The following is an 18,986-nucleotide window of genomic DNA, read 5'->3' as shown; positions in this document are numbered from 1 at the left end:
AAACGAGTAATTGGAAACCAAAACTGTCATTTAAGTTTTTTAATCAAATTAATCTACCCTAAAAATAGGAGTTGGGTGTGTGTTGAATTTATCTAATCTTAGAAAATTGCTACAAAACTGTAGCAACCTTTTTATTGCTATATAAAATTTTTGCGATTTCTTCATGCATGAGAATGTGTTTTATTTTTTTAACCGGAAACGGTGCCTCGCTCAGCAAAAAGTCAAGAAACCGAATTTGCTCCAAATTAACTAAGGATTTTTTTATCTGAAAATATTCAGTCTCGCTGCAGTACGGAGGCCACTGGTAGAATAGAAAAAAAATGATATTATGCAAAAAGTGCTCCTTGACGCTCAAAACCTATGTCTCAAATTTCATAAAAATATTTCAAGCAGTGCGAAAGTTATTAATAAAAAACATTTTTTTTCTATAATTTCAACACCCCGTATCTCGGAGAGGAAACATTTCTCGACATTTGTTTGTATGACAAACTAGGGCTTATTTTTGATGTAGAATACGTGGTTAAAATTTCTTGGTTATGATCTGAACCATCCTGTATTTGACAGCGTCTGTTTCGAAATAGCGACCACCCCTGTTGGCAGACGCTTACGATTACAATTCAGTTAAGATCCTATAGTCTATCCAAATCCGAGAGGCCAGCGTAAACAAACTGACTAACGCGTGATCTTATTTAAGGTACTCCTCTTATTGGTCAAAGCTTCAGGAACGCCATGTTTGCAGGTGGGAGTAATGCAGTACCGCATTACGTTTGATTCATTGATTGTATGCGAATTGTTGTGCAGAACTGCAGAGATCATTCATTGCTTTTTCTTTCGTAAATTGGTTTATAGTTGTAGCAAGTTATTCAAGTTACAAGCATTTAAGATAATGTCAAGTACTGATACTGCTGAGGAATCGCGTGTTGACTTAAGTCCTCCAAAAAAGAGACGTCTGAAACGACACTTCAGTGCCGAGATAAAAGATATGATTTTGAATACTTATAAAATTGAGATTATTCAAAATGCAGGAATGTGTTTAAAGGACGTAGAACTCCGAGTTGCTGAGAGACTTGGCATTGGAGCTCGAAGTGTTAGGAGAATTATCTCCGAATACATAAATTCCGGTGTTCTATCACAGCCGGCAACAAATCAAAATCGGACCACCAAATGGGAGTCCTTATCAGATTTCGATAAAAATGTAATACGGCGAAAAGTTCACGAGTTTTTCTTCAGAAATGAACACCCGACTATAGAGAAAGTATTAAAAATAGTTAATGAAGACTCGAAATGCCAAATTTTAAGAAGAGTACCTTCTCTATAATATTGAAAAAACTTAATTTCAAATATGGACGTCGCCAACGCAACAGTTTTTTAATGAACCGTGACGACATTAAATGTTGGAGAAGAAACTATCTCACGAAAATTAGGACCTTCCGTGATGAAAACAGGAAGATTTACTGCTTGGATGAAACTTGGGTAAATACCGGTCATACTAAATCCAAAGTGTGGACCGATGAAACAGTTACATCTTCTCGGCAAGCGTTACTTGCTGGATTATCTACTGGATTAAAAATCCGTCTGGGAAGGTCTTGAATTTTGAGTTTAACCCTTTGGTTTCATAAAGCTTGATCAGAGAATCAACGATCGAGTGACGGATGAACGTCAATTAGTTCTCAGTCGATAAGTTGGTCATAAGCATTCTGAATATCATTTTTTCACCAAATAATTATCTATACACGCCCATTTGATGATTCTCAACTGCTACTCCTCCAATATATTCGGAAATATGAAAGTTTCAATGATTTCCTTCGGGAAATCTAATGCCAAATCGTTGATCGAGCAATCAAAGTTTTGTGAAACTTGATGTAAGTACCTTTTTGGTGGAAAACAATTTCAACATTCTTTTTCAAATGAAGTGAATATATTTTTCCAGGCAAAGGGCAAAGAATTATAGTGTGTCATATTGGCAGTGACACTGGTTTTTTAACTGGAGGACTCTGGACTTTCCAATCCAAAAAAACTGGTGACTACCATGAAGAAATGGATGGTCAGTCCTTCGAAAAGTGGTCGAGGGTATAGTTCCTAAATTGGAGGAAAATTCTATAGTAGTTTTAGATAATGCTCCTTACCATTCAAGGAAAATGGAAAAAATTCCTAATTCACAATTCAAAAAGAGTGATATCCAACAATGGTTGAGGGAGAAAAATATTGATTTCACCCCTGACCTCATAAAAGCGCAATAGTTGCAGATAGTCAGGCAGAACAAAGAAAACTTTGAAAAATACATTGTGGATGAAACCGCAAAGGCCCAAAATATTACTGTACTTAGATTACCGCCCTACCACTGCGAACTGAACCCTATTGAATTGATTTGGGCCGATGTCAAGAATTTTGTGGCAGATAAAAACACCACATTTAAAATGGCTGACGTCCAAAATCTTTTTCAAGAGGCTCTCTCACGGGTTACTTCCGAAAGATGGAGAAAGTGCGTGAAACATGTCAAACAAAAAGTTGAGGTAGACATGTGGAAACTGGATAATATTATGGATGATATAACACCAGTCATCGTCAACTTAGAGGAAAGTTCTGCATCTTCTGACGACACTACGGGGTAGTCACTTTTACAAAAAAAATATTGTTACACATTTATATACATAGTATATATTAAAGTGGGAACTTTAGATTAATTGTTCATTACTCAGACTCGTAGATAAGCATACACATTTTTCACCGGAACTGGAACACTCAAAAAGTTTTAAAATATAACGCTCTCGGAATTCAATTTATTAGTACACCTCTGCGTTATCACGTTCTTGACGCGTGATCACTTCATGCTGCAATGTTTACCGCTGGCCTCTTGGATTTGGATATACTATAGACCATTTTGACACAACATTCATCTTGGTAACGATTAGGAAGTTCCAATCGATTTTTTCTCATCTTTTCAATTTTTTTTATCCCATAAGGCGACCACTCACGCCCGGCAGACGGGCGGTTTCAAATTTTCGTAATAAAGTTGAACCAAAGTGCCAAACCAAACCTTTGGTAACTCATGAGGTAGTTGTTTTTGCTGCCAGCTCTCGGACTAATATCTCTACGTCAAAAGTAAGATGTCTAAAAATATGGTGTATGCACTCGTCAATTTTTGAATGGAATGACATTAGACTAAATCGAAAATAAGAGATTCGTTTCGTGGTGGCGCCACCATTTTCTATCCTTGTTCTATGAAACAAAATCTAATGATACTCTCTCGCTTTATTTTGTTATGCGTAAGACGTCTAAAACTCTGGTGTATTCACTGATTCTATTTTGTTTTTAATTTCGTGGGGACATGGGATCAGTTTCGTTTTTCCCACAGTAGGTAGCGCTGTTTAGAATTTGACAGAGCATATTGTCATTTGATATTTGAAAATAATTTGATTACTCTCCTACGACGTAGGAATATGTTGTATTTATAAGCGATTATTGGTGTGGGAAAATGTATTAGTTTCGAGAAAGGGATGTAGAACATTCATTTATTCAACATGTCGTTCAGTAAGTTCAGTTTTCTGTATGGACAATCAAGAACTACAGCTAAGAATTCGGTGTTGTTGGAATTTGAAGCAGAACCAAATCAGATGAACGAACATTCGGGACCGATATAGCTAAGTTTTATGGAAACTTCAGCAATATTTCAAAGGAACTGTATTAGAAATACGTAGTGTGAATTGTTAGCATGTATTGAGAATCAGAAATACATAAATCTATTCGAGTCTGTTACTTCAAATATTCTTCCTTAGTAGATATAGTGAAAATTCCCTTTCCGTCAACTGAATATATTGGATATTTGACCAATCAACTGTGTTTCATTAAAATCATATTGAATTACCCCCCTCACGGATTCACATAGGCGGAAATAGGGGGAGGGGGAGGGGGGCGTGCCCCCCCCCCAGATGCCCATGGTGCCCCCCCCAGAAAGAGCTTTTTCGTTTTTTTTTTTTAGCCATTTCTAGAATTTTTGCACATCTTCTCCACCCAACATCTTTACCCCGGGGGCGGTCACCTCAGACCTCCCCCCCACAAAAAATGTTTATTTCCGCCTATGCGGATTCAAGTTGTCAAACGGAAATTATCTTGAAGAAGAACAGTAAATCCTCATTCGAACCCTTATTCGATAGTGTTGGAATATTGACAAATTTTTTTTTACAACGAAAATTGAACTGTAAAGCACAAATATTCCTTAACAGCTGACAAAATGGGCCAGTTCATATTTTGAACTCGTTGATCGATATTCGAAATCAACGCAAAACAAAATAAAACGAGAGAGTATCATTGGACTACCTTTGGTAGAACAAGGATAGAACGAATCAAATGACATGGTGGCGCCGCCACGAAACTGATCCCATATCCCCGATTTTCTGAAATTTTGATGCTTGCAAAAAGTGACAAGTGCACACACCAGTGTTTTAGACATCTTAGTTATGCGTTTATATCGATCACAGATTACAGTCATCTCTGTGTTCCTGATCCATCAAAGAATCAGATGTTAACGAATATTTGTGATTTACACTTGTATTTTCGTTGTAAAAACGAATCTGCAGATATTTCAACACTATAGAAGGATTCGAAGGAGTACTTCTATTTTTCTTCAAGATAATTTTTGTTTTACAAATTGTATTCGTGAGAAGGGCAATTCAATATGATTTCAATAAAACACAGTTGATTGGCGAAATATTCATTATATTTAGTTGACTGAAACGCAATTTTCACTATACTTGTGAGGAATATTTGAAGAACAAACTCGAACAGATTAATATATTTCTGTTTCTTAATACATGCGCACAATTCACATTACGTATTTTCAATACAGTTCCTTTATTGCTGAAGTTGCCATGAAACTGTTAGCTCTATCCGTCCCTAATGTTCATCTAATTTGGCTCTGCCTCAATTTCCAACAACAAAGGGTGATAGTCCAACAACACCGAATTCTTAGCTGTAGTTCTTGATTGTCCATACAGAAAACTGAACGACATGTTCAATAAATGAATGTTGTGCGACCTTTCTCGAAAGTAATACATTTTCACAAACCAATAATCGCTTATAAATACAGCACATTCGCAAGTCGTAGGCAAAGATTATAGAGTAGAAAGATAGGAAACGAAGCGACTAGAGTGATGTGAGCGCCATCTGTGTTTCAAATGTGTTTTTAAGGCCCTAAGACTGGTTGAAATATCAATTCGAGGGACATATGAAATTTTGCGAGATGTCGGAGTCATATGGCCATTTTGATCAAACAGGTTTTGAATGTTTTGATTCTCGTATCCATAGACAACCTCGTATCGCCTTTTATTTTTCAAGCCCGTTCTAGTTGCTGATTATTGAAATTTTTGTCTAATTTCTTGGCGAAAACCTCAGAATATCGTTCGAAAATTATTGTATGGTGAAGAACTGTGGATCAAATAAAACGAATTTTACTAAGGAAAATGGGAATGTAAGTATTAAAACTGGTAACATGTGACTCCGTCATTCATTGATTTTTATTTTCAGTGCTACGAAGTGGATGAAATTTTCAGGGCGTAAAGGCTTGCAAACACTACTGACTATACACCATGTGCAAAGAACATTTTACTGCAAGTCGATTGAGAACTGTTCATCCACGTAAATTGTTGTATGCAGGAAGCATACCTTACATGAAGGGCTCATTTAGGGGAAATTATGACTTTTACACGTCCATTCAAAGATTCTCAATTGCCTTCAATATATTCAGAAATGCAAAAGTTTTATGGATTTCGATTTGGGAATCGGGTGACTGTCAAATTGTTGTTTGGAAAGTCAAAGTTTTATGAACACTTCTATGAGTGTTCATTCGTCAATCAATTTGTATATTGTGTCATAAAGAGACCATACCATGAAGAAATCATGAAAAAGCATGAAGAAATTATACTGACGGGCTTCAAGACAGGTCCTGTATACCTCTCTAAGGTTTTTTTCAATCGTGGTTCTGAAAATTTTGTAAATAATATGTAAGTAACGGAAATGTGTATCCTATGACGGTAAATTGAATATTGGTTCATATCAATTTCTGATATAAATTGTACAGTTTATTATTATTATTAATAATTCGAAACGTTTTCACAGAAAAAACACCTTTGACGTAACTATAGCAGATGACCATGTACTCTTGTATCCTAGTCAAAGCTCTATTCGTTGTCCATAATTTCAAATTTTTGTAAATTTTTTATAGATTGCAAATAAAAATTCATCACATCCAACAGCGTATTTCATTGCTACCAATCGATTCAAAACAATGTTCAGATGGAAACTAACATCCTGGTCACAAAAAAACCATCTTTTTGTTTTGTGGAAGGAATAGAATTCGAATTTCGCGCCCCTCATTTGAAAGAGAGAAAACTGTTATTAAACAGTTTTTCTGTATTGATAATACGTTTTCAGCGCCATCTCATTGTCAAATGTGTTTTCACTGGCCAAAATGTAGTCGGTTTTTAGTACTAGCGATATGAGGGCGTTTCCTATCTTTCTACTCTATAATCTTTGGTCGTAGGAATGCATTCAAATTATTTTCAAATATCATTTGACAACTGTCAATTCCTAAACGGCGCTACCTACAATTGGAAAAACGAAACTTATCTCTTATTTTCGAAGCGGGAAAAACAAAATCTAATCAGTGCATACACCATGTTTTTAGACATCTTAGTCAAAAGATGCTCTGAAACTTAATAAATCGACTGGGAAAAACGATGGTTGAGTTACGTCGAATGGTCCTGAAATTATGATGTTTTCCGTGCCATGCATAAGTCAAAAATCTACAGAGATGAGTCTATGAAACCGGGGTGCTTCATATCAACAAACCGCAGCAGAAAAAACTGCAGTTTACGCCTTCACCTACACCCCGTAACAGCCGAAATTTGAGATCTCTCAATGTTAAAAAATTTGACTCTTCAACATACACCTTTTCAAGTATTACCTACTTCTTTATGAGATGAGAACAACAATAACATATCTGCAGTTGGTATACCTCGGCAGATTATCGATTAATGACCGTTTGTACAGTTTGATTAGGATGCTTCTCAAACCACGTTTATTTTATAGCAATTCTATGAAATAAACGAAATAAAATATGCTTTAATGACTGCTCACTATTTTGTATGATGAAAATATCTTCCGAAAAAATCATGCAGAGCATAAACATAGACGAATTAATCAAAAACAAATTTTGAGGCATCACCAATAATAATTAATTACATAGATCCATCATTTTCAAAGGACCTCTACACATTTTTTTGAACTTTTGTAACAAAATAATATCGAATACCTAACCGTTCAGATTTTGCCAGGTAAAAATGAATTGGAACTTACGATCAGGCATTTTCACTGACGGCATGCTCATCTGCAACTGGTTCAACGGTTGTGATAATGTTTTCAAGTTTCCAACATGTGCTACCATTGCTCTGTGCAAATTCTGGTTTGACTCATTAGCTTTGTTATGAGCTTCTTTATATTTTGCTGCTTCTCGGGATAAATCAGTAGCTATAATACTAGGTGGCCTTTCCCCTACCGATTTTTGGTATTCTTTTTCTGAGTGTCCTTCTTCCTGAAAAGAAAATTTAGAGGAATATATTGAAGGATCTAAAGGAAAATGTATCTGAACAATGATCGTCTTAAAAGTAAAATGAAATTTGACTCCATGGCATTAAATGATAATGCGAACCGATCCAGACCATGAATTAACTTAAAAATAGATTAATCACCCATCGACGCTTTCATCATCGGAAAATGAATCAGATCAAATGTAAGGCCCCAACGCTGCAGACACTCCCACATAATCTAGTCTCTTGAAGAACTTGACGTGTTTAATGGATGGATAGTAAAACTGCAACTCAGACTTTAAGATCACATAGTCTGATTTACCTAGTGGAGGAAGGTTAATTCAGTCAGGTTGTCAACGGACGTAATTATGAGATCTAGTGTGGAGAGAGTCTGACCATGCCTCTACCTTATGGGCACCAGGACAGTCTGCTGAAGTCCTTTGAAAAACAAAGTATGCTTAAGGAAGAGATGCTCGACAAGATTTCTGACCTCCGCGCAAGGATATGGTCTATAAATACATTCCAAGGTGAAGGAAACATGTATGTCTGCTATTTCGATGAATATGTTATCTACACCATGCCATTCGTAATGGGATACATTTATGCTGAAGATTGATGCAGACAACACCGTAGTCGATGGTTCTGATGCTGGCCTGGCGAATGATTGTATAACCTAGTATGGAGCAAGAACCATCAGGAATAGAGCCAGGTTTCAGTTATGTAAATAACATATGGCTGCTGAATTTGGACGATGGTAATCAATTCATTGAGCTCGGACAGCAAAGATTGCGTTGGTGTAGAGATGTTGGTTTTTTGGAAGAGCTTGATTGATTATGTTTGAATTAGTGTTCAACTTCTATACTTATAATTGTAAGTAATTATATTTATATTTCTTGAACAACAAAAAAACTGAAACTTCTATTGTCCTTAGAACAAAATCAACATTGTGTACAAATTGCGAACTTTATCACTAGATTCGGCTTTTTAGTAGATGTTCTTTGAACATTTTCATGGAGTTTGATGAGAAGTAAACTTAATTTTCATAATGTGGTCGATATTTAATGAAAATTGATAATTGAACTGAAGAAATCAGTATACAGTCTTCCTGATAAAGTCAAAATTGATCAACTCCCAATGATGAAATGAGAAAACTTAACGTACCAACATTCAAAGTCAAATGTTGTAGTCATCTTCGCAGAGATCTTATTGGCAGAAGATATCTCCATTTCATCAATTCCGAATATTCACTGATATCACGAGTAAATGTTAACTTTGAGCAAATTTTTCTTTATTTTCCACTCCTTTGAAACTAATAATAGATCATTATTGTATATGGAGTCCAACAGTTTACACATCGGATACTTCTGGTTCTCGGTTCAACTTTCATAAGGAAAGATCATTGCGTATTGCGTCTGTCTCAAACCTTTCTTTTTTTCTTTCATAGATTTTCGTGCCTCTCCAATTGCTTTATAATTTTGCTATTGCACCGCTCAACGTTATTTCTTGTATCGGTGAGATTGTGGTAAACAGTTTTTTCACTTAAAGAAGATTTCGATGGGGACAATTGTTGTAGATCTACAGGGTGTTTCATGAGTCGTTGGCCATAGCTCAATGGTGAATGCAGGTCATCAAGGCCTTTCAGAAAACTTGCTTGTTTTGTATCCTAAGGCTATTAGTTTCGGAGATACGGGGTGATTAATGAATATTGACCTACATTTACGATAGCCATAACTCAGGAATGCAAGGTCCGATTTCGATCAAATTTTATGGGTTTGTTCACTTCAGAAAGCTCTTCCAAACGGTTTATGGAATATCAATATTTTCAGGGCAGTACTCAGAATATCATGATTTTTCATTCAAGCCCCAAAATCTATATTTTTTTACATCCCCTACAGAAATTTCGTTATTGTCATGAAACACTACATTATTTTTTCTAAGGAATTCAATTTTCACTTTGAATGGCACATATCGGTGATAATATTTATTGTCTTTTGCCGAGATTCTGAATTATTTTAAATTCTGTTAAATTCTTCTTCATTTTAAATCTTCAGCACATACTGAGTGTTCGTAAAAAAGTGTTTAAAAGTATGCAAAGTCGAGCTGTGAATTCTTTTGAAATAACATTGAATTTAGATACGAATGATTGAAACCCTCTTGAAAAATTAATCCGTAAGTGTATTTGCTTCATAACATAACTTATTATTATATTCATTTCCGCCATTTCAGGTGTGATCCTTCTTCATTATTTTACCTCTGGAATCATTTCTTTTGTGAACTGAACGTGCTCCCAACTTTATATTCGTAAGACGCATGTTCCTTGTAATAAGCAAGCCGGCGTACTGAATTAAAAAAAAATATGGGACATATGCCATATCTTCATCTGAGTTTCGATCAGGAGGGGATTGAATCCGATTTCGTTTCATACTGGATTCTTCATTGTTTTTATTTATTTTGAAAACAATTTGGATGTACACAAGAATACGAACGAAAAGCTAATCAGAATTTATTACTTAATCATATCGGAAAAGAAGACAATTTCAAGAATATTAATTATTCATTCCCTGTCTAACCGGCAGCGCTATCGTTGCAATTTCTTCTTTCAGATTAATGAAGAATATAGAACCATATTATTATCCCGCATGCTCACATTTCAAATAGGCTCAACTCTCGAACTTTAGATACCCCGAATAGGTAGGTTTTCAGGCAGATTCCTGAAATATTACCTTCAATAAGTCGTCAATCTCATTCAATAATGACTCGACTTCATGGAAACTATTGGACAATTTGGTCATAGAACTTATCAAATCTTGAATTGCATTTGGTTTTGCTGATAAAGCTGCGGCTCTATCAACGATCTCTTGGGGTATTCCTGTTGCTTGTCTCATCTAAAAGCAGTTCAGAGTGAATCCATGAAAATAAATGTCTATACCAACAAATACTTACATCATTAAGAAACTCAATTTGCAAAGACGACATGAATTCAGCAAGCTTCTGATCTTTATTTTCAATCAATTCACCATATTGTCTCAAAACTTTTGCTTTTCTTTCACTGTACAAGGATGATGCTTCGTGTGCTTCCATTGGTATTAACCTCGCAAACAAGTCAGGCCCAGAAACCTAAATATCAAGTCAGAAAACAGAAGATAATTGGAATTCAATCAACACTATTCTTTTAGTTTTCAATATGAAGGTGTGGTGGAAGACAGACCATGATGTGAAGCATGTATTCTATAATAGTCTGAGATCCCACTGCAAAATTACTACGTTCATTACGTACATAGACAAACACACATTTTTACATACGTTTATGGACAGCAGAGTACACTGATGACACCGCAGCCTGTTAAAAGTGGCCGCAAGTAATTTAAATCGAATTAATGTTAATCAATATTCCAAGAGAAATTTCATTCACTCCATTTTGAAATAAAATATTATCCACATCATAACAATGCATATAAAGAATACTAAAATCCATAGCTGCCGTTGCACACTCGGCCGCAGCTACCTCGCAGCCAGGTGTAAGCAGTTAACATTTCGATGTATTTCTACGTTCGTGTCGAACACGGATGTTTTTGATATCAAATTAAAGCTAATTTTTTTTCGAATAGGACGATGTTTGGCTGCCTGTGAAAAAATAGCCGCAAGTTAGGTCTGCCATCTGTTAAAATAGCGAGATTTCCGAAATAAAGTTAGAGACAGTTAGACTCATTTCGCACCATCGGGTCTTTACCCGATGTTCCGAATTATATCTACGGATGTAATGATCTTTGGAACACGAGTTCCGGTTTAGTTTCGCACTGGAAAACGACCATATTGCACTTTCGGCGGCGCTTATCGCCACGAGATTCGAGAGCGGGATGTGCACACCGTACGGATAAAGCCCGATGAATAATTTTTCATTCGGTTATTTTCCGGTAAAAACTCGACGGTAAGAACCAGTGGTGTAAAAGGAGTCTTAGGGTTCTCAACAGTGCATCTGAATTATTTTTATATTATAACCACGTTTTGGAGCTCGTTGTACACAACTCTGTTGATATTATTTATGTATTAACCTTTCCTCGGGAGCTATACGAATATTGAGAGTTCGGGCGCCATGCATATAAATAGATTCTAATAAGAATAAGGTCTGATTAAATGAATATTGAAACATAAGAATTTTTTCAAAAGATGATAAGTCTCACCAAAGTTCATTCCAAAGACACTGGACGATTTATCATGTTCAACAAGATGTATGCGGCAAAAGATAAAAAATCAAAGGGGTCTTTCAACCCACATTTTTTCGTTGTGGAAGTCATTAAAACAAAAGGTGCTACGGACGATTTTCGTCAATTCGATGTTGCTCAATGCTTCTAAGTAGCACTGTTTGAAGTTTAGTGCGGAGAATAAATGGTTGGCTTCTTCTGGATGGTGCCCTGAAACCCACATGGTTTCTGGGAAGTTCAACTCCGAAAATGTATTATGTAATTGAGCTAACACATTTTCAGATGATGAAAAAAACTCTGATTGCGACGACGATAGTGACAACTGCAATTGTGAAAGCAGCGAGGAACTGAACTTGGACTGGAAAATGTAATACACTGATATAAAGTATAACTTGATTCAAGAGACTGATTTTGAAAAAACACGAAAAAAAATTCTTGAGATTCAATTACATTTGTACTTGATGAATAAACTATTTTTTATTATAAAATAAATCTCTTAATACTTTATGTTTTTTTCATAATATTTATTACGTAATTATAATTTTGTAAATGTTAAGTCGTTCCTACTATTGTTTCAGCCGCCGGCTAAGAACTCTATCTATCGACGCATGCGCAATGGCTTTAAATACTCACACGGCTGGCATCCACCATCCTCATCTAACAAGTGGCGTTGCGCGCCATCTCTTTCATCAACTTGCGGCTATTTTTTCACAGGCAGCCATTCGAAAAAAAAATTAACTTCAATTTGATACCAAAAACATGAACGTAGAAATATATCGAAATGTTACCTGCTTACACCTGACTGCGAGATAGTTGCGGCCGAGTGTCCAACGGCAGCTATAGATTTTAGTATTTTTTACATGCATTGCTATGATGTAGATCATATTTTATTTCAAAACGGAGTGAACGAAATTTCTCTTGGAATATTGATTAACATTAATTTAATTAAAAATTAAAAAAATTCTCTAGAGAATTTACTTGTGAATTCATGCACAGTGAATTATCTGCAGCTACATACATACTTTCGGTAGAATTCACTGTTCAGTTGAATACAAAATAATTTCTGCAGTTTTCTTGTCAAAATTCTGTAGAGAATTCTCCAGAGAATTTTCGGCTGACAAAGACTATCCCTGTATAAGGTATACCATATTTCTTTCAATAAATCAATTTTCAATTACACGAAGTAGATAAGTATTATCTGATAAATATAAAATATATGTGTGAAATATTATTGACTACAATGTATCAACTAAGAAATAGTAGAAATTTTCCATTGTTACTGATATGATAACTAAATACAAGGTATCAGTCACAGAAATTCACAGTTGACCTTTGCATCACAGTGTGTATTGTTAAGGACTGCGTGCTCTCCGACCTTTATCTCAAATACGGTTGACCGTATGAAAAAGGCCTCAGACAAAAATTTTCGCAAATTTTGTGCTCTACAATTCTGATAATAGATGTTAACTCTGACAATCGTTGCCGTGGGGCACAGAAGATTTTCCCTCTATTGATTCGCATGCTGTTTGGGTCGAGTTATGTGTTTTGTGCATGTTTTCGGAAAAAATATTGTTCCCGACGTTAGATTAGAGTGATTAGATTACAATTTTCTCAGAAATGCCTCTTTACAATGATAATAAAAAGGTTTGTGTGCCCCAAGGTAACGAACAATCAGCTGATTTTGACAAATAGTTAGAGTACCCTATATCGTTGCAGCCATAGAAACCGAGATAATCTTGATTTTTTGATCTTCAATAACTCACGACGCAGACACTTAATATTAAGGCGGGTACAGACGGCATGGCAAGCCTTGGCCAGCGTTTTAGCGAACGTTCGTAGAAACGATGGTATTTCTGCACCACGACATGATTGTCTTGCCAGTCCTCTCGAGGCAAATGAGAAGGCGAACGTTGAACAAGCATGTTAGAAAATGGAGTCTGATTTAGAAGATTGACGTATTGTGGATCATAATGAAAGGGACACTTTTCATATAGATTAAGGAACCCTATAATGGTGTTATTGCTACAGTTTTCAGTCATTTTTCTTAAAAAAATTGATAATTTTGAACATTTTCAAAAACATTTCGTAGGTTTTGGCAGATACGTATTTGAGAGTTAAAAAGGTGACGTCACATGAAGAAATGTTCGAAAATATTTCGTTAATGTTGAAAGCAGCTTTTGGCATAGTTCGAACCGCAAATCGGTGTCAATCGCTTGTCATCATATTTCGATGTCAAGCTTTCAAAACCATTCATTTTGGCGAAGATTGAACTAGTGACGTCACACAGAATATCCATCCATTCATAAATTATATGTTTAATAGTTATTTAATCAACAAGGTTATTAATGAAAGCGATTAATGATCGAGATGTTTTAACGTGCGAAGCGTGAATGTGAATTCTTGATTGCAAAAATTTTCTATCGATACCGAGTAAAATTTGACACCATATGAATTTTCTATGTTCATATCGGAATGTTGATATTTATATGCGGCCGATCGAACAATTCCAGAAGTCCATAGGGGGCATGTTGGAGTTCTGACATTTTGAGTAAATCACATTGATATCGTTCCCATAATATCTGTTAAAGAATGTGTGGAGCTGGTGGAAGCTGGAGTTGTAGTACATAGATATATTGATTACTCTCTAGCCATCATAATTTTTCTGCAACCTCCACAATTCATCTCTTCGCCGACTGTAGAGTTTATCGTGTGTTCTTGCTAATGCAATAGAAGCAATTCAAATTGTTACCGAGAAAAGCATTACTTTTTGTAATGAGCGTATTCTTCTGTCCCCAGCTGGATAATCGACAATCTGTCTACTACTACTATCAGTAGTTCATATGGACTGACAAAATTTAATGTCACGTCTTTAAGCGACATCAATAAAATTTGAAAGATTATACGGTCCTGCGTCAAGTATTTTCAGTAAAAAAAATAGGAGGGCCTTTTCAGGAATCTTTATGTTTAAGCTTTGAGAGTTGACATTTTGAATAAGGCGTAAAATTTCAATTTCTTTTTCCTTGGCGTTCATGAAGTTTCATTACTGAAAATTATAAGCCATATAATAGAAGTTGAAATAATTACCTCAACATCCGTTATGTTGAAGGGTATTCCCTTCACTAAAGATGCTCCTTTCACCTCTGGAAAAGTATCTTTATTAGGAATTTCTTCGTGATATATAAAGTCATTTTCATTTTTTGCAGCTTTTTTCTTTCCTTCTACAAAGTCTGATGTGAAAGCCAACGCCTCTGTGATATCCTGAAAAAGGTGAAATCAAAATATAAATAACAAATCTATAAAAGGGATCCTTAGAGATTTGGGCACTGAATAGGAAAATAAAATCTTAAAATACTAATTCAACATAACACGAGAACTGCAAAGAATAAGTGTATCAAATTGAATATGAAAGAAAATCTAGAAATTCTCAGATGTTGGAGAGATGTGAAAATCCACTTAATGTACAAACTTTTAAAGTAACTTTACACGGGCAATATTATAGAAGCAATATCGATATTGATCAATATATTGAACGTGTAAGGAGTACATTGAAACAATAATAATTTTTATTGCAGTCTCGTCAATATATTCTTAATGTGCCTACGGTCGATCCTACGGCGGCGGTGAAATGGATTTCCTCATAATCGTATCTTGCTTCATTATATGTATATGGTGAAACGAGTGCAATAAGGTGTAAAAACAGTTGGTCATTCATTCTTAAAAAATTTGTCATCTGGCTCACTGTGGAGACCTCGAAGCAATTCACTATATTCATGACTCGAGAGTCTATTTAACCATTTTTCATCCGCACTGTTCTTTGCCTCCTTTTTTTCCTTTTCTTGAGAACCAAAGCAGATGCGATTAAAAAAAAACGTTAGATCCATTATCCTTGACTGCACAATTGAAACTAACACTTTCATATATGAATATCGACTAATTATTCGGAATAAAATTTATAGAGCACTGAATTCTATGTCAAGTGTGGCTTTTTGAACAACATATCTCCTTGCTTATGGGTCCCAAAGTTGACGCATAAAAAAGTGGTATAGCATTAAAACTTGCATCGAGTGAAAGCACAGACTCATTTTTTTGAGCATCATACTAGATGACCCCATCTATTGATCATTTCTTGCTGTGGATAGTCAACAACATCCACAATTTTTATTAAAGGTCCTTTCGTTTGCATAGGAAGTGTAGCACTTTTCTACACTCGGTGTAATTTACACTCAATTTTAGTATTCGTTGGCTGATTGGATTTACACCCGGGTAGTTTATCTACACCTAGACTAAATGAGGTGTAATATTTGGGTTGTGTGGTGAGAAATGCAAAATTTGATGTTAATGTCACGGACGTCACAGTAATCTACTTCGAATTGTATAGGATTAAATTGAAAATTTGCGATAAGTTCATCACTTTACAAGAGGATGTACTTAATAAAGTACCGAATAAAAATTCAATTCAGCCAGAAAAAAGGGGAATACCGCCAGATGGAAAACGATCAAAGATGCCTCATCCTGCTCATAAATAACTATCCCAGTTAGCCTATGAAATGTGCGGCCACTCATACGGACTTTTTTGTTTACGAGTTACGGCACACCAAGATAGTCGGTCTCTTTGATAAACTTCGCCGACTGTTGAGTTTTGGAGACGGTTATTCTTTTAGATTTTTTATTGATTGTCTGAAGTAAGTATATAATAATACACATTAATGCGCCGTTCTTTCACACAATTCCACAAGGCGCCTTTTACTGAGTTAAAAAAAAAAAAAAACTTAAACTGGAGGTTGATTATTTAATGTTCTTGATTCACTTGTTAATAGCCAGCCTGAAGATATTTTTATTGTATGATTCCGGTACCGGCGTAATCAATAGATATGTAGAGTAAGTCATTGAAAAACAGCGGCTCTCTCTAACGAATTACATTGAAACGCTGACTGGTTTTTTATTTCAGGGGGATAACTTTTAAGATCAAATTCAAAACCACATCGCTTCAACCTTGAGGTCTACAACCCCTATTCAAAATATATAGGGCAAGCGGTTATCATTTCAAAGTCCTTTTGTTTTTGTTTTGTTCATAATATGTGCTCACATTGTACTTCTGTAAATTTTCATTTTCTACTTGTTTACATCCTTTTGGGTATTAACTTAGCCGTTTATGTTCCTGTTACAAATAAATAAATAACGTTAAAGTGTTGCAATGAATTTTGAGTGCTGCCATGTATACAGACGTTAAACCTAACCTATGTATTTTGCGTGAACTAAACAAAATAAAACATATTATATACCGGAAATAGGAAATACATTTTGATGGTAATTAAGTCGTTATTATTTTTAAAGCTGATGTTGATATAACGAAACTTACTTGTTTCTTTTCCAGGCCAACGGAAAGTTTTCTTGCATCTTCCAATTGCTCTGCGGCAGCCTGATATAAAGCTACTCGTTCTCCCATTTTTTGTTGTTCTTCTGCCTGTTGACCTTGGTATAGAAGTGTAATACATTTATGATACGCCACTTTAAAATTTAAATATTTCCCCCATTCTTTGAATGTAGCCACTTGGACATAATCGCTGTAGTTGTTTTCATAGACACCTCCTTGAAGCATGATTTGTGCCTTCTTATAATAATCCACTACTTGCACAGCCACCTTTGCTGTTGAAAAGATCATATCTTATTATATTGCCTGTAGATGCAAGTTATTAACAATTGAAAAATAGCCACCTCAAAAAAAAAGGAAATTTTGTATATTCGTGAACTCTGTGAGTTAGACTCTTGGCAAATGATATTTTTCAGATTGAGCATTTCTTTCTCATACTAATATTCGATAGAGCTTGATTTATTTTAAAAGATCCACTGAAATAACTCCATGGGGAGAGCCTGGATCAAATAACCCTTCAAATGAAAGTTTCTTAGTCTTCAGGGGGACATCGAATGCGGACATTTAACCTTATCTTGGATTTTTTATTTTCTCGAACAAGACATTCATCACGCAGGCTTTCAATGGCAAGGCAATCAGTAACCAGATGAACAGGAGTTTCCTCCTCTTCCCAACAGAATATACACTCATCAGTTTTATCATATACTTTCTATGGCGAAATGTCCCGTGAGGAAGCCGGTGAGGAGGCGTAACTTATTCTTGCTCAGATCCATATACTTCTTGGATCTTGAAGTCGGAATTTTTTTGGAATGACCCATTCCTGAAAGATTCCCCAAGAGTGTTTCTCTTTTGGTTTCTTCCTTTTCCAGAAGCTCTTTCCTATAGGTGCATTTTCTTATACCACAGAAAGGCTCTGGGCCAGTGAGTGGCGTTTGTGCTCCCTTTTTGGGAAGCTCGTTGGCTTCCTCGTTTCCTTTGATTTCAAATTGACCTGGAACCCAGGACACCTTGTTGTTCTTGCCCATTTCATTGAGTTTCCTTCTGCACTACCATGTAAGCTTTGAGTCGATGACATAGGCGTTCAATGCTTTGATAGCGGCTTGGTTATTAAAATGGATCACTTTGTTTTTCCAGGTTTATCTTCACGCATCTGTCGATTGCAAGTATTTCTGCCTGAAAAACACTCGAGCAGGAGCCTAACGATACTGTACATTTGGTGCTTGCCCCGTATATTCCAGCGCCCGCCCTGGCGTAGTTTTTGAACCATCAGTATACCATTTAATGATATTAACTTCGAAATTCTGGGTGGTGTATTCCTTCTCCCATTCTTCCATTTCACAAAGCATCATTTCTTCTCAATGCTTACTTTTTCAATAATAATATTACTAGGAAGGTTTGCTGATGAGATGTAGTTGTTTAGAGAGCGGTAGAATCTCTGACTTTTAATGAAATGTATTTAGGCGTTGCAATGGTGACGTCACACGCAAAAATGTTTGAAGCGTCTCCAGTGGACCGACAATCAAGATATTGATTAGTTTGTTGACGTTGAATGAATTAGAATGATGGATTTTTTTTTTAATTCTCAAGTAAAAATTTTAAGATGCATTTTATATAAGGCAAAAGTTCACGAGTGCCTTCGAAATATTTAACTAATTGAAAATCCATCAGTTCTTTTCAATTTCCAGATGAATCAAAAAGAAAAGAAATCGAGCCAAATATGTGGATAAAAACTATTTACCTAATATTATGATTTGTGAAATAATAAGTGCCGAATACTCAGTCAACTCAAGGGTGATATAATAACAAGTTTATTATTTATTACATTTTCAT

General features: G+C 35.6%; 1 protein-coding gene across 4 annotated transcripts in view; it reads right to left on the bottom strand.

Moving 5' to 3' along the window:
* LOC123312536 (tyrosine-protein phosphatase non-receptor type 23) overlaps positions 1–18,986 on the bottom strand; it is a 61,248-nt gene that overhangs the window by 27,239 nt on the left and 15,023 nt on the right. For all 4 annotated transcript variants that reach the window (XM_044897016.1, XM_044897014.1, XM_044897015.1 and 1 more), the window contains 5 exons: positions 17,145–17,431; positions 14,870–15,043; positions 10,527–10,700; positions 10,307–10,468; positions 7,354–7,588 (listed from right to left, as the gene is read on the bottom strand). In XM_044897016.1, coding sequence (XP_044752951.1) covers positions 7,354–7,588; positions 10,307–10,468; positions 10,527–10,700; positions 14,870–15,043; positions 17,145–17,431 — 1,032 coding nt within the window. The remainder of the gene's footprint in view (positions 1–7,353; positions 7,589–10,306; positions 10,469–10,526; positions 10,701–14,869; positions 15,044–17,144; positions 17,432–18,986) is intronic.

This window comes from Coccinella septempunctata, chromosome 4 (assembly GCF_907165205.1).
Source record: "Coccinella septempunctata chromosome 4, icCocSept1.1, whole genome shotgun sequence".
In the NCBI taxonomy this organism is placed as follows: domain Eukaryota; kingdom Metazoa; phylum Arthropoda; class Insecta; order Coleoptera; family Coccinellidae; genus Coccinella; species Coccinella septempunctata.
This window is presented reverse-complemented; position numbering and strand designations above follow the sequence as displayed.